The following is a 17,718-nucleotide window of genomic DNA, read 5'->3' as shown; positions in this document are numbered from 1 at the left end:
TCAGCATCAGCCAGTCTGCACAGCCTGACCACGCCCACCCAGCTTTTTTTGACCAGTGGATGCGGTCATCGTCTGTGTGCATCGTTGGCGAATGTGTCGACCATTGACTCTACTAAAAGAGTATCGCAAAGCAGTCATAGTATGCATGCATCGAACGCATCAGTCTGCACTCAGGGTCAATGGAGTATACTCAGGAAAGCAACGCAGTCGACCGAGCCCTCCCTTCATCATCATCATCCCCACCGTCTTTCAGCAGGCTCACTACAGGTGTGGGCAGGAGAGAACAGAGGAGGAATTTGATAAGCCTTGTATGGGCAGTGGAGGATGAAGCTCACCTGATTTGAATATAGATCCTGCCATAACAATGCAGAGCGTGTGAAAACATTTGGTCCTCACAGGTCTAGGAGCAGAGTGGGTAGGGTACTGGCTGAATTAGATGCTCCCTCGGAACCCCTGCAAGGTGTGCAGGAAATAACGCTGACGGGCACGGATGCCGTGCCGCCTTCCCCTCACACTCGCCATGGCCCCACTGAAGACAAGCCACTGCCTTGCCCCTCGTAGCCGCTGTCCCTCACGCCACAGACAAATGAGGGGAGTGCGTTGCGGCCGCCGGACCCCACCCGCCTCCTGGAACATTCCTTTGGACACTCCTCATCCTTCACAAAGCCCCATCTCAATGCGAGGATGACAGATTCTCTCTCTTTTTTTTTTAGACACTTTCCCCATTAACACTTTGATCCTCCTTTTTTGGACATTTGAAGTTTATTATTGTTACATTCTACGACCTTACTAGTAAACTTACTTGTCTAGGGTTACACTCTAGTTAGGGCTTGTACACCATTTACAGTGCATCCGGAAAGTATTCAAAGCGCTTCACTTTTTCCACATTTTCTTATGTTACAGCCTTATTCCAAAATTGATTAAATTCATTATTTTCCTCAAAATTCTACCAACAATACCCCATAATGACAATGTGAAAGAAGTTTGTTTGAAATCTTTGCAAATTTATTAAAAATAAAAAATGAAAAAAAATCACATGTACATAAGTATTCACAGCCTTTGCTCAATACTTTGTTGAAGCACCTTTGGCACCAATTACAGCCTCAAGTCTTTTTGAGTATGATGCTACAAGCTTGGCACACCAATTTTTGGGCAGTTTCTCCCATTCTTCTTTGCAGGACCTCTCAAGCTCCATCAGGTTGGATGGGGAGCGTTGGTGCACAGCCATTTTCAGATCTCTCCAGAGATGTTCAATCGGGTTCAAGTCTGGGCTCTGGCTGGGCCACTCAAGGACATTCACAGAGTTGTTCCGGAGCCACACCTTTGTTATTTTGGCTGTGTGCTTAGGGTTGTTGTCCTGTTGGAAGATGAACCTTCGCCCCACTCTGAGGTCCAGAGCACTCTGGAGCAGGTTTTCATCAAGGATGTCTCTGTACATTGCTGCATTCATCTTTCCCTCAATCCTGACTAGTCTCCCAGTTCCTGCCGCTGAAAAACATCCCCACAGCATGATGCTGCCACCACCATGGTGGTATTGGCCAGGTGATGAGCAGTGCCTGGTTTCCTCCAGACATGACACTTGCCATTCAGGCCAAAGAGATCAATCTTTGTTTCTCATGGTCTGAGAGTCCTTCAGGTGCCTTTTGGCATTCTCCAGGTGGGCTGTCATGTGCCTCTTACTGAGGAGTGGCTTCCGTCTGGCCACTCTACCATACAGGCCTGATTGGTGGAGTGCTGCAGAGAAGGTTGTTCTTCTGGAAGGTTCTCCTCTCTCCACAGAGAAATGCTGGAGCTCTGTCAGAGTGACCATCAGGTTCTTGGTCACCTCCCTGACTAAGGCCCTTCTCCCCCGATCGCTCAGTTTGGCCAGGCGGCCAGCTCTAGGAAGAGTCCTGGTGGTTCCAAACTTCTTCCAATTATGGATGATGGAGGCCACTGTGCTCATTGGGACCTTCAATGCTGCAGACATTTTTCTGTACCCTTCCCCAGATCTGTGCCTTGATACAATCCTGTCTCGGATGTCTACAGACAATTCCTTGGACTTAATGGCTTGGTTTGTGCTCTGACATGCACTGTTAACTTTGGGACCTTATATAGACAGGTGCTTGCCTTTATAAAATCATGTCCAATCAACTGAATTTGCCACAGGTGGACTCCAATCAAGTTGTTTTTTATTTTTAATAAATTTGCAAAGATTTCAAACAAACTTCTTTCACGTTGTCATTATGGGGTATTGTTTGTAGAATCTTGAGGAAAATAATGAATTTAATCCATTTTGGAATAAGGCTGTAACATAACAAAATATGGAAAAAGTGAAGCACTGTGAATACTTTCTGGATGCACTGTATATCTGTCCCAACGTTTTGCAAAATAAAGTGGGTCAATCCCAGGATGTTTGTGTACGCGTGTGTGCCAGCTAGGGGATGCCCAGAGAGAGGCCACTCACCTGCATTGGCTTCACTCTGGTCCGATAGCGTGTCACGTGGCGGTATGATTTCCCGGTCAAGCCCTGGCATTGGTCGGTAGTGTTCAGTTTTAAAAAGAGTTCCTGTGTAGTAACGGTGGTAGTAAGACAACAGTGATACTTTCCAAATGGAAAACAATCATTATAGAAGAAAAGAGGAAGATCAGTCCACACAGAGCCATATTTACCCACACTCTTGACAGGCTGAGTTCCACATTTAAAACTAATGGCTGCCCCATCTGACGCATGTGTGCCTTTCTTATTCCCCACATATGAGTGATATAATCTGGACTCCACCTTCTGTGTTTGTCAGTACTATCCCTAACTACCTCCTAACATTTATTATTTCAAATAAATGCCTCTCTGAGGCCTGGTGCCACACCTAATTTGTCTGTCTCTTGCTCACCCTGCTACAAGAGAGAGCATTTAGTATTCAGCCCAGAATACATCATTCATGCAGAATTAAGTATTCTGCAGAACCCTGCCTTTTGCACAGCAAAAATCACAAATACTGTATATAATGGACGTTTGGTGTGTTCTGCCATTGCATTTGTTTTTGTTTTTCTTCACATTTGTCTCTCTTCAATTGGTTTTTAAATAGGATTCGAACTAGCAGAGCACAGTTCCTGTGATGTCCAGAGTAGAGTGGTTGGAGAGGGACGGGAGGAAATGTTGAAAAAGGCTGCAGACATTAGTTTTTTTTAGACACACTCTGTAAAATCTATGTGAATTTAAATGCACTTCAATCCAGAAATAATAATATCCACATAATTTTGAAGGGTTGGCACTCCAAAGAACATGTAATATTTAATTTGTATTCTTTGTCATTTTCACATTAATGAGAAAAACATGGTGTTGCGGACGTGACAGTTGTAAGTGGCACTTACTGCACATCAGGAGAAAACCACCCAAAACACTCTGAAACCTGCTGATTTTGACCTCTAAGATATCCATATGGTGTCTTTTAAGGCTGCTCGATTGATTGAATTAAGAATAAAATCATAAAATGTTCTTACACGATTACTAAACGGCAAAAGGTCTCCATTCAGTGCTTTATTCAGAGATGTGTGATCATGGGACACCCTCTAGTGACTACAGATGGCACATGTTGAGCAGCACAACAATATTAGAAGATGTTTATCACATTACAGTTTAAATCGTCTTGTGTCGTCTTGCTGGACAGTGAAAAACGCATTTGATACTAGAGGTCGACCGATAGAGGATTTTACCGATACCGATAACCAAGTTGGGCAGTACTTGCCGATAACCGATTAATCAACCGATAGTTTTAAAACTGATACTGAATGAAAAAAATAACACCCAAAGTAAAATAGTGCTGAACTTTACTACAAAAATAAACAGTACTGATTGAACCATGAAAATGTACTGTACTTTTTTAAATGAAATAAATATATAAATATTAATATATATGAACTAATATTCAAATTTTAAAGTCAGCTGATTTTTAAATTGACGTTGTATCCTTAGTCCACAAGAGGGCACAATAAATACATAAACCATTCAGCACCGTTATATTATTGCATAGAACTTTCTTATCCTGGTTGTTAAAAAGAGCATTTCATTTTCAACTAATGTGCAAAAAATAAAGAAATAAAAAGTTTGTCAGTCCATATTCTCAAATGTTAAGTCAAAAGTAAAATGAGGGGGGGAAAACGCTTCAATAGACAGTTCACATGGTGTTACACTTGCTCTGATTTCTACTACTCCAGACTCAAGCTTCATAATAACAGTGAAAAACTGCATTGTTTTTTATTCAGTACAGTTGTATGTAGTGTAGCAATATTCACAGATAGCAGTGGTATTCGTCTGAACTCGGTGGTGAAGCGGCTCAAACTATGAGCCCAGGCCAGGGGCTGTTCAGTCAGAAGGAACACAACAGACAGGAAATGAATGCGAGAATCTCGAGACACATATTGCCAAGTTGAACATCTTTCCTAACAAAGCATTTAAACAACTCATTGCTTAATCTGAGAAACACTTATAAGAGAGCAAGACGCAACAGCCAAAGACCTCCACCAATTGTAAGGGGCTGTTCACACCGAATGCTTTTGCAACCATCCATTTGTTTTTCTATGTAAACACTTGCTAGACAAACGTCTTTGTTTCCCTTTGTTTTTGTTTATTCAGCATCTTGTGCAGAATCGCTGTTTTCTAATTAAAAAGAACTTTAAGAGCATATTGAGATGCCTACTTTCTGTTAAACTGTATTTGTTGCGCTGTGTCTAGCCTTTTTTAGCGCAAGAATGTGATCGTATAACAGTGAGGATAAAATTTTTTAATTGAAATCAGATGTGTTTCTGATTTGTTTACTTGTTTCTTTCAGCTGCATGAAGATATTAATTTGCTTTCTCACGTCACTAGCTTTAAGTATGCAACTTAGCTGGCTAACGAATGGATTAATGTGACCAACTGGATATAAACTAATGCAAATAGATGGTAATAGATGATAACAATTGTGACATTTAAACATTTGGGTAGGACTTGCGTGTATTTCTGTCACATTGTTCTTACCACTTGAGGTTAGCTTTAATGTTAGTGTCCTTTCAGTCTTGTTGGCAAACATACTGCTGTTCTCTACTAATGCAGCATCTAGTCAACAAATGAATTACTTTATAATGATATGAAAACATGTACTGTAGTGTACTGTATATGTACCTTTTCATTATTGATGTTTTAAATCCGCATTTGAAGTGTTCCGCTCCATGCAGAGTGTAATCTCACGTGTCAAAACAAACACCAAAAGGCGTCAGTGAAGTTTTTATTTCACCTCTAGAGGTCGTTCTCATACTGTATAACGACAGTGGACCCTTCCCAGCTGCTCCAGTACCGGACACAATAGGGAAAAACTATCGGTGTAGTAGAAAACGCACAAATATATCGGTCGACCTCTATTTGATACGTATCTGATTTTTTTCCGATGTGCCTTCAGTGTGAGGAGCCAGGATTATGATTTTTACATATATCTAATGGAACATTCATCACTTGCTCGCTTGATTTGCCACATAATATGCCTGTTATGGTTTAAAACTACATATCTTTACTAGTTGATACATGCAGTTCCTTTTTAACAAAATAAAACTTTAGGCTTCAACAGTTGGGTTCAGTGGTTCATTTGAATTTCACATAGTAAAATATGTGCATGAAAACATGCAGAGGTAAATTTAGCCTATGTAACACAGCTCTTTGCTCATGTCACCCGTGCAGAAAACAGTTTCTGTATTTCTCAAACTGTATCAAAATGCGAATGCAAGCAAGTAAATGGAAATCTGAAATAAAAAGTTAATTTAATCATACATATTAAAATAATGAACATGTCTGTGTTTGTTATACACGTGCTCAGGGAGTGTTATACACATGCGGGAAGTTAACGAGCGTCGGCTGTTCAGACTAGTGTCTGATATGGGCTAAATTTAAAATCTTGTGTGAACAATCTTTAAAAATATGAAATTCTGATTTGGGACACATTCAGCTGCGTGTGTCTGAACATAGCTATAATGGATATTTGTTGTGTTCTGCCATTTAAATTGGGGGGGGGGGGGTTCTTCACATTTCTTCCTCTTGAATTTATTTTTGTCAATTTACTGTGTTCATTGTAGAGCTGATGGAAGTGAAAGAGGAACATCAAGAGCTGAATAAAGTTGAGGAGAAACTTCAGTATCAGAAACATCATGATTTAATAACTGGAGAAAAATCTTTGAGTGACTTAGAGACTAAGAAGAATTTCTCACTAAAGTCTCAAAGAAGAGCATCAAAAAATACTTTCACCTGCTCTCAATGTGGAAAGAGTTTCACATATAAAAGAGATCTTAATGTCCACATGAAAGTTCATACTGGAGAGAAGCCTTACTTGTGCCATCAGTGTGGGAAAAGTTTTTCATGTGCAGGCTATCTCAAAGATCATCTCTGCTTGGAAAAACCATTTGAATGTGATCAGTGTGGTAAAACATTTGTTGTGGCAACATACCTAAAAACACACCTGAAAACTCACACAAATGAGAAGTCTTACAAGTGTTCTTTTTGTGGAAAGAGTTTTGCATGCCTGTCCTATTTTAAAGAACACCAGAAAATACATAAAGGCATGGGTGCTCCAATGTGCTTTGCATGTGGGAAGACCTTTACAACAGCCGGCAACTTGAACAAGCACCAAAGAATTCATACTGGAGAAAAACTTTACAAGTGTTCACACTGTGAAAAGAGTTTCACTCAGTCAGAAAACTTGAAAACACACGAGAGAATCCATACTGGAGAGAAAGTTTACAAGTGCTCACACTGTGGAAATGGTTTCACTCTGTTACAAAGCCTGAAAACACACGAGAGAATTCATACTGGAGAGAAACCTTACAAGTGCTTACACTGTGGAAAGTGTTTCACTCAGTCACAAAACCTGAAAACACACAAGAGAATTCATACTGGAGAGAAACCTTACAAGTGCTCACACTGTGGAAAGAGTTTCGCTCAGTCACAAGACCTGAAAAAACACGAGAGAATTCATACTGGAGAGAAACCTTACAAGTGCTCTCGCTGTGGAAAGAGTTTCGCTCAGTCATACAACCTGAAAAAACACGAGATAATTCATACTGGAGAGAAACCTTACAAGTGTTCACACTGTGACAAGAGTTTCGCTCAGTCACAAAACCTGAAAACACACGAGAGAATCCATACTGGAGAGAAACCATACAAGTGCTCACACTGTGGAAAGAGTTTCACTCAGTCAGAAAGCTTGAAAACACACAAGAGAATCCATACTGGAGAGAAACCATACAAGTGCTCAGACTGTGGAAAGCATTTCACTCTGTCACAACACCTAAAAAGACATGAGAGAATTCATACTGGAGAGAAACCATAAAAGTGCTCTTCGTCTGGGAGGAGTTTCAGCACAGCAAGTCATGTAGTTTCTCATATGAAAAGGTGTTGCCCAATGTAATCACAGAGAGAAGTCCTTCTTCCGTTACAATGCTTCAAGTAAATAGTTGAAAATTCAGATAATCCAAAAGATGGAATTTTTTCCAAAAGGGCAGCATCATCTAAGAAGAGTCATTTGCTTAAATCACCTGTTGTGGTGAAGTTTGGCCTTGTTCAAAATTGTATTAATGACACAATTCCACCTGATATTAAGATGGTGATCCGATCACAGGTGGTCTGCACTAAATACAGGTGGAAACGGGGTCCAGAACATTTAGTTATCGAATCACTGAAAACACATACGGAGGTAGTGAAAATGCATATGACCACATCGCATTGAGGTGTGAAATGCTAATCTGTCCTGAATGCATCTCTGTCAGCAGTGTCAGTCAGTTAAACTGTGCTCTTATGTGCGACTTTAAAAGGAAATAACCATCCAGTCAGATTATTTGAAAAAGCAAACATATATACAAGCACAAGAACTTCATGGATCTTCTACAGAAGAACATGAACATCTGAAACTCAGTTTAATAAAATAAATAGAATTCTGATCTGAATGCTACAGTTGTGCTCAGATTACATTTCAGCTGCATCTTTTTTTCGTGTTGTATTTGTCACAGTTTGTTACATGCATTTTAAAAGTTTGATTTCAGTCAGACTAAAGCAATAATATATATTTTTTTAAATGTCATGTGAATGCGTTAGTCAGACATAAAGTGAACAAGTACGTTTTTTGCAAAATTGAATGTAACAGACCTAGATAATGTGATTGTAGCTTTGCCCTGTCGAGCATGTATAGACCTTATTCACAGCAGCGCCATCTTTGATTTTTGACGGGCATTATAGTGAAGCTGTGAGTGATAAGCATACAGTCTCTTCAATGAGCTGTACTGCAGTTTAAAGTTATAAGGATTGCTCCGTGAACAAAATGTTGAAAAAATTACTTTCAAAGACAAACAGTAGACCAGAAACTCAAGACAACATGAGTTGTGGAAGATCAGATGGGATCTTGGAGGTTTATACAGCTTCATACTGTGCATGCCATTGAAGAGATGGTATGTCTATCCCTCACAGCCTCCTTTTCATTCCTGTTAAAAATTAAATATGACGCTACACATCAATCGGACCACAATTGGCCTGGACATTATTGGCATATTCTGAAAAGAAACAGAGGTGCCGCACAACGTATATTTAACCCAGAAGTTGAATGCAACGCAAAGCAGAGAAGAAGAGCAACAGCACAGGGTGTTTAATTCAAAGTGATCATCTCTATGCACTGTAGTGTGTTGCCTTCTTGAGCATCAATGAATGTTTGCACCTTTTGTAATCGTTGTGTATTTTGATGGAGTCCCTCAATCAAAAAATGGATGTCGGCAACATATAGCCACTGTTGGGAAGAACTTAATTGTGCAGAAGATGCTGGCAAACCAAAAAAAGTGCTTTCTTAAAGTTTTCTTAAAGGTGCACTCAGTATGTTTTTGAAGTATAATGAGGCTTACGCTGACACTTAGTGGCCTGGATGCTGCATCATTCAAACAGTAGTTTTCATTTACCAAGGCCATTGTAGAAATTCACTATACACAGTAAACCAGGATTATTTTAATCCATGAGTGAAAAGAGTCCAATAACAGGGCGGTTAATGAGATAATATCATAATATCATGTGATGCTAACATTACTGCCCCCACGAGGAGCCCCCACCCCATTTAGAATAAAAGTGCTTTTATAAGGTTACTGATATGACTGAACTCTTCAGCTCTCCGGACTGACTTACACCCCCCCCCTTCCTGGAGGGGTCGAGTTTCTCCTTTGGCCATTCCATCACCGGCTGGTCTTCCCTGCCTCCTGGATACCTGGGTAGGACAATGGGAGGGAAAGGGAGAGAGAAAGATAGTGGGAGATACAGAGAGAGAAAGAGAGAAAAGAAAAAACTCTGGTTTCCGACCATGCCGCCATTCGGTCCTCAGCTAGCTGTCCAGCGATGCTTCATGACGCCGGGCGATGGAACTGGATTCTGCCTCCTGGTGGATGGCAGCAACTCCTCAGTCCTCTGGTGGACGGCAACGGCTCCTCCGCTTCCTGGCGGATGGCAGCCGCTCCTCCATCTCCTGGCGGACTGCTCCGGTACCATCAAACCACACCTCTCCTCGGCATCGCGATCCTCCATCAGTGGCTCTCTGACGGCACGTCTTCCTCCAGTCCCGGGTTTCGGCACCAGTGTGGCAGTTCGGGAAAGGAGGAAGCAGATTTACAATCAAATTTTTTTAAATTCAACATAAAACACTGAACTGAAACATAAAAGTGCACACACAAAACACTGCTGCATGCATCTCTCTCTCTCTCTCTCTCTCTCTCTGTCTCTTTCTTGCATCCCCAGCTCCTCCTTTTGTCTCTCTCCCACTGATTGGACAACTTAGCGCCGGGCGTGAATCCTCTCGGCCCGGCCATGCCCCCACTCCTCCTCACATCTAGGGGTGTAAGAAATAGGTCAATATTTAAAACTTTTTTTTTTACTAAAAATGTTCACTTCCAGCCATTTGAATTTATAATGGTACATTTTATTTTAACATGGTTGGCAGGGATTGGATAATGCTGGCCATTATTTTTAAATCTGAATTATTTATGCTAATTTGTGATTGGTAAAATATTTAAGCACTGGCTATTGCTTGTTTGTTTGACAGTGCAAAGAGAGAACATTGATATTTTGTTGCCAAAGTAGAAAAAAACATTGTAATATAAAAGTCAAATAATTTTTATTTATATAATTTGTTGTGCATTTCCCAATACACATTGTTCCAAAGCAGCTTTACAGAAAATCAGCTGTAATGTCTGTAATGCGCAACTTACCACACGCCCCATTGAGAGAGAGAACCACTAACCACTTCATAAATACCATAATTTATTATTTAAGACTAGCTACACTGACCTAACCACAGTAATGAAGAGCCATCCATGGTCTTACCTGTGCATATGTCATTTAAGTTTAGCAATTTTTTTTTATTGATTTATTTTTCATTTTCACCCCAATTTGGCATGCCCAATTCCTAATGCATTCTAAGTCCTCGTGGTGGCGTAGTGACTCACCTCAATCCAGGTGGTGGAGGTCGAATCTCAGTTGCCTCCGCGTCTGAGACTGTCAATCCATGCATTTTATCACGTGGCTTGAGCGCGTTACTGCGGAGACCTAGTGCGTGTGGAGGCTCACGCTATTCTCCGCGGCATCCACGCACAACTCCCACATGCCCCACCGAGAGCGAGAACCACATTATAGCAACCAGGAGGAGGTTATCCCAATGTGACACTACCCACCCTAGCCCCTGGGCCAATTGGTTGCTTAGGATGCCTGACTGGAGTCACTCAGCATGCCCTGGATTCGAACTTGTGACTCCAGGTGTGGTAGTCTGCGTCTTTACTTGCTGTGGTACCCAGGACCCCAAGTTTAGTTAATTATTACGTTTTCCTTCTGTGTAATATATATTCTGTTTGAATGATGTTTGAAATTTGAAAATAAACAGGATAATTAATATAATGGGCTCATATAAATAAGTAGGCTCTTCAATTTTTAAAAGGGGGAGAGAAAAATACCTGTATCTTTTGTTGTTGACATCAGCAACAAAAATAGTATACTTAATTCATCCCCTTATACTTGAAAACCATTGAACAAAACTAATACAGGTTACGTTTTTTTATTATGGTGGGTCACCACTTGATGTCCAATGTAAAATCTGGATTCCAAAGCAAAACCAGTTTCACTGATCTACATGATTACAGCTCTGTGGAAATTAAATCTCACTACACTGTTCATGTAAAATTTTCATGGGACATTCATGGGGCAAAATACTGGTGTCACAATAAACATGAAATTGTTTTGTGCCAGATGACAATGAGAGAATTGATAAGATTTATATGGCATTTGCTGCCAGATAGAATGCAGACACGCTGCTCACTGTAAAACAATACATGTCAGCTCTGTCTGCAGGTATTTTATTAGTCAGCTGCTATAATCTAGAGACCAACAAAACATTAATAATTCTGATGCCGTTTGGGATGTATTCTGTAATTGCAGCAATGTATTATTTATTTATTTATTTTTTACATTCCTGAGAATATTTACTTACTCCAATTAACTATTTGCCTTGATCCTATTAAACAACACCTAAACCTTTTACAACTGTGGTTTAAAATGGAAGATTACATTCATGCAATGTTGGTAGACTCGTTTATTTGTTCTCTGTTTGAAAACATCAGACGTTGTCAATTTATTTAGCCTATTATTATTGTAGTTATATTAAAAACGTGGTATGTGATTATTAATGATATATATTTTCTCGTATTGTATAAATGTATCCATTTATACAATAATTGGTATAAATGGATACATATATTCAGAAAATGGAGTAAACAGCCAGAATTTATGTTATACATACCTATTGCACAGCAAAAATCACAAATAAATGCTGAACATAAAATTATATGTTATGCCATTAAAATAGGGCTCAATTTAAATTCTTTTTACATGTGTCTCTCTTGAAGTTTTGTAAATTTACTGTGTAGATCTTTTAGATCTGTGTAGACTGTGTAAGTCCAGGAGGAAAGTCAAGAACTGAATGGAGGAAGGCAAAGAATTTCTCACCAAAAAAGCATTAAAGAAGAGCAGCCAATAAATCTTTCACCTGCTCTCAGTTTGGAAATGTTAACTTAATATTCACATGAGAGTTCACACTGTAGAGAGACCTTACACATGCCATCAGTGTGGAAAGAGTTTCAAACAAAAATAATCTCTTAAAGTGCACAAAAGAATCCATACTGGAGAGAAGCCTTTCTCATGCCATCAGTGTGGGAGATGTTATGCATATGTAAACCATTTCAAGAATCATCTCCACTCTCACTCTGGAGTAAGGCCATCTGAATGTGATCGGTGTGGTAAAACATTTGTTCTTGCAGCATACCTAAAAAATAATCTGAAACTCCACACAAATGAGAGGCCTTAAAAGTGTTTTTTTTTTTTTGTTTGTTTTTTGTGTAAAGAGTTTTGCACACCTGTCCAATTTGAAAGACCACCAGAAAATGCATACCGGTGTTGGGGTTCATATGTGCTTTGAGTGTGGGAAGACTTATACAACAGCCGTCAACTTGAAACAGCACCAAAGAGTTCATACTGGAGAAAAACCATAGAAGTGTTTGCATTGTAAAAATACTTTCACTTGGGCGAATAACTTTAAACATAATGACAGAATCCATACTGGAGAGAAACCATACATGTGCTCACACAGTAAAAAGAGTTTCACTCAGTTAGAAAATCTGAAAACACACAAGAAAATCCATACTGGAGAAAAAGCATACAAGTGCTCACACTGGAAAGTGCTTTACTCTGTCACAACAACTAAAAATACATGATAAAATTCATACTAGAGAGAAACCATGCCACTGCTCTTCAATGTAGCAAGCAGTCTCGAGACTCGTGTGAAAAGGTGTTTTTGCAAAGTAATCACAGAGAGATGTCCATCCTCAGGAACAATGCTTCAAGTAAATAGCTCGAAATTCTGATAATCCCAATGATGTAATTTCTTCTAAAAGAGCAGCATCTAAGAGATGCATTTATATTTACTGTGTTTATTAATTTTTCATTGTCTTTGCTGTTGACTGAAAAGATTTTCTTACACTGAAAGAGTGCTACCTGTCCACAACTCACAATGTGGATTAGAGTTTGACTGATTTATTGGTTTTGACCCATGGTTTTCAAACTGGGAGGTGTGCTTCCCCAGGGGGCGTGTGGTCATGTCAGTTGAGGCATTGAGAATGATGATAAATTCACAAAGTAAGATTGAAGGATAAATAAATGTAATAAAAATGTATTGGTAAGCTAAATGAAAAATACTTATACTACTGCTAATACAGGGCTAGATCTAGTTATAGCTGTGCATTACTTGACTGACAGACAGCTTATGTGTGTGTGCTGAACATGCTTGTGTGCTCTGAAAACACTCAGATATGCGCCTGAACAGTCAAATACACTTAAATTGCCCTTGTTGGTAAGGTATTAATTAGGGCTGCATGATATGGAGGAAAAATGTGATGTGATACCATAATGCTATGACATCATTGAAGCGTGAGGAACATTGGAACACCCACCGTTCAAACCGAAGGTTATTGGAATAAAAAAGGACCACCTATGTATGAGATTACAAACATAGTTGTTTACCAAGTAAGGTAATTTTTATTTGTATAGCGCTTTTCACAACACACATCGTTTCAAAGCAACTTTAAATAAAATCATGCTTTAACAGAAAATGTTGTGTAGTTTGATTAAATATGATTGTAAATTGTGTATAAAATTAAATAATAATTGTATTTAGAATCCCTGTGAGCAAGCTGAAGGTGACTGTGGCAAGGAACACACAACTCCATAAGATGTTGGTTAATGGAGAAAAATAACTTTGGGAGAAACCAGGCTCACTGTGGGGGCCAGTTCCCCTCTGGCTAAACTGCATGAATATAATGCCAATATTAGTTATTTGTGTGCAGTGCAAGTCATAGTTTAAAATGGGTAAACTAAATAAGTGTTGAGGGTCAGTGTTAAAAAAAAAAGATTTTGTATGAACTGTAAGGTTAATGACTAATGTCTTTGAAGTCCATCCTGGATTAACTGCTGAAGTTCACATAGATGCATTGTCCTTTGTTAGTTGGCTGTTAAAGGCTTTTATTGGCAATTAATTTATAGTCTATGTATTCCATTTTGTGTAGTGCAGTTCATCAATAGGCCAAGGTCATACAGGTAGAAATCAGTGAGGTGCTTCACAGTTCAACCTGCAGGTCAGTTCAGTGAGGTTCAGTGGAGTCCATCCTAAACCAAGGTTCAGGCAGTGGCATATGAAGTATCCCATGTCTTATGGTTGGAGTAGGCATCAGTTCATCCTCTGAAGTCCATCGTAATAGACTGAAGTAATGTCTGGCTGACACCAGCTGCAGTTAGTCATCATGACTCATGACACATAGCAGTGAAAAGATGCTCAAGATGGTGCCGGGTATGGCTGCTGCGTTGCGAGCTCTGACCCAACATTGCAGTTTTTTTTTGTTTTGTCTACGATTCTTATGTTTTTTGTCTTGGATGTTGTCTGCCTTATCATCTACGATAGACAAACACTTTTGGACATCGGTTCTGCAATAGCACACCGAAAACTGGACTTTAAATTCCTCAGTGCCGACCCGCTGTTTACAAACACACCAGTGGATCCCTTTGTCTGAGCCGCCCGGCTGCGGAAACGTAACCGGAATAGGGGAAGGAGAGCAGGCGTTCACATCAGACTAAGACGTCACGCAAATCGACCCCCGCTACCAAGTATTCAACTGGCAAATGTTCAGTCTCTGGACAACAAGCTCTGTGAGCTGAGAGCGTGAATCTCTTTCCAACGGGAGACGAGGCACTGCTGCATTATCTGCCTTGGATGTCTGCAGAGATTCCAGACTCGGCCATCAAACCCACAGGGTTCTCCGTGCACTGAGTGGACAGAGCGAAAGACCTCTCAGGTAAAAGCAGAGGTGGTGGTGTATGTTTTATGATCAACAAATCATGGTGTGATTAGAGGAATGTACATTCTATCAAGTCTTTCTGCTCTCCTGATCTGAAATTTCTCATGCTTCTGTGTCGACCATTCTGGCTACCGAGGGAATTCATAGCGGTCATTATCACAGCTGTGTACATCCCGCCACAAGCCGACACAGACTGGGCACTCAAGGAACTGTAGTGTATAAGTGAGCAGGAAACCACGCACCCTGAGGCCGCGTTCATTGTGACTGGGGACTTTAACAAAGCCAATTTCAAATCAATCGCACCGAAATACTACCAACACATCAGTTTCAACACACGAGGGGACCGGATTTTGGACCATTGCTACTCTCCCTTCCGGGATGGCTACAAATCCCTCCCCCACCCACCATTTGGCAAATCAGACCACTCTTCCATTCTGCTTCTGCCCGCTTATAGGCAGAAACTGAAACAGGAAGCACCTGCCCTCAGAACGATCCAGGGCTGGTAGAACCAATCAGATTCTGTGCTACAAGACTGTTTTGATCATGCGGTCTGGGAGATGTTCCGGTCCGCCTCTGATGACATCGAGGTTTACGCTGATACCGTAACGTGTTTCATCAGTAAGTGCATAGAGGACATTGTACTGACCAAAACTATACAGATCTACCCGAACCAGAAACCATGGATTAATAGCGATGTCCGTGTGGCACTTAATGCACGGACCTCTGCTTTTAATTCCGGGAACACGGAGGAGCATAAACAAGCCAGTTATGCCCTCCGCAAAACTATCAGAATAGCCAAATGCCAGTACAGGGACAAGATTGAAGGACAGTTCAAAACTGACTCTAGAAGCATTTGGCAGGGAATTAATATCATCACAGACTTCAAATGGAATAAAAACTCTGCCATGCACACAGCTGCCTCTCTCCCGGATGAGCTTAATACTTTTTATGCTAGTTTTGAGGGAAATAACACCGCCCTCGCGGAGGGAGCTCTCGCGGCCGAAGCTACAGAGGTTAGTTCACTCTTCATCTCTGTAGCGGATGTAACCCGATCCTTCCGACGGGTGAATATCCGTAAAGCTGCGGGTCCAGGCGGCATTCCGGGCCGCGTCATCAGAGCATGCGCAAACCAACTGGCTGGTGTTTTTACAGACATTTTCAACCTTTCCCTCTCCTTGTCTGTGGTCCCCACATGCTTTAAAACGTCCACCACTGTGCCTGTACCAAAGCAATCCAAAATCACTTGCTTAAATGACTGGCATCCTGTTGCTCTGACCCCCATCATCAGCAAATGCTTTGAGAGACTAATCAGAGATAACATCTGCTCTGTGCTGCCCACTTCATTGGACTCACTGCAGTTTGCATACCACAACAACCACTCCACTGATGATGCCATTGCATCTACACTACACACTGCTCTCTCCCACCTGGAAAAAAGGAACACAAATGTGAGAATGCTGTTTGTAGACTACAGCTCAGCATTCAACACCATAGTGCCCTCCAAGCTTGATGAGAAACTCCGGGCTCTGGGCTTAAGCAGCTTGCTGTGCAGCTGGATCCTGGACTTCCTGTCAAGCAGATGCCAGGTGGTTCAAATGGGCAGCAACATCTCCTCATCACTGACCCTCAACACTGGAGCCCCGCAGGGCTGTTTTCTAAGCCTACTCCTGTATTCCCTGTACACACATGACTGTGTGGCAAAACACAGTTCCAATGCCATCATTAAGTTTGCTGATGATACGATGGTGGTAGGTCTGATCACTGACAATGATGAAACAGAGAGGAGATGCACACTCAGACACACTGGTGTCAGAAGCACAGCCTCTCCCTCAATGTCAGTAAGACCAAGGAGCATGTGGTGGACTTCAGGAGAAAAGACAGAGAACACAGCTCCATCACCATCAATGGAGCACCGGTGGAGAGAGTCAGCAGCTTCAAGTTCCTCTGTGTCCACATCACTGAGGAACTCACATGGTCCGTCCACACTGAGGCCATTGTGAAGAAGGTTCACCAGCGCCTCTTCTTCCTGAAACGGCTGAGGTAGTTTGGAATGAACCACCACATCCTCACACGGTTCTACACCAGCACTGTAGAAAGCATCCTGACTGGCTGCATCACTGCCTGGTATGGCAACAGCACCACCCTCAACCGCAAAGCCCTGCAAAGTGTGGTGCGAACTGCCAGACACATAATCGGAGGTGAGCTTCCCTCCTTCCAGGACATTTATACCAGGCGATGTGTGAAAAAAGCTCGGAGGATCATCAGAGACTCCAGCCACCCGAGCCATGGGCTGCTCTCACTGCTACCATCAGGCAGGCGGTATCGCATCATCAGGACCTGCACTAGCCGACTCCATGACAGCTTCTTCCCCCAAGCAATCAGACTTTTGAACTCTTGATCTCTCATGATCAATATACATCAGCACTGCACTTTATTAATCTTATTATCTTACACTGGACTATCATAAATTATATTCTCTCTTAACAATACTGGCAACTGACTATCAGCCGACAGCCTGAATGTCAATACAGCACAATACAACTTACTGTATATTATATATACTATTTTTATTGTATATTGTGTATTCTATATTGTGTGTATTGTATACTGTAAATTGTATATTATTATTGTATATTGTGTTGTGTAATTATGTGTATATTAGATATGTAAATTGTGTTGTGTAAATCTGATGTTTATTTTAAATTGGTATATGTCTCATCACTGTCATGACTGCTATGTTGCTCGGAACTGCACCCAAGATTTTCGCCCACTGTTGCACTTGTGTATATGGTTAAGTGACAA

At 41.0% G+C, this 17,718-nt stretch overlaps 1 protein-coding gene across 1 annotated transcript in view; it reads left to right on the top strand.

Annotated features, from left to right (window-relative positions):
- The window catches only part of LOC127418576 (zinc finger protein ZFP2-like), a 74,117-nt gene extending 60,229 nt beyond the window's left edge, over window positions 1-13,888 (top strand). The window contains exon 5 of the mRNA XM_051659197.1: window positions 6,082-13,888. Coding sequence (XP_051515157.1) covers window positions 6,082-7,331 — 1,250 coding nt within the window. The 3' untranslated portion in view covers window positions 7,332-13,888. The remainder of the gene's footprint in view (window positions 1-6,081) is intronic.
- The last annotated feature ends 3,830 nt before the right edge of the window (window positions 13,889-17,718 follow it).

The sequence above is a fragment of the Myxocyprinus asiaticus genome, chromosome 28 (genome assembly GCF_019703515.2).
Source record: "Myxocyprinus asiaticus isolate MX2 ecotype Aquarium Trade chromosome 28, UBuf_Myxa_2, whole genome shotgun sequence".
In the NCBI taxonomy this organism is placed as follows: Eukaryota; Metazoa; Chordata; class Actinopteri; order Cypriniformes; family Catostomidae; genus Myxocyprinus; species Myxocyprinus asiaticus.
This window is presented reverse-complemented; position numbering and strand designations above follow the sequence as displayed.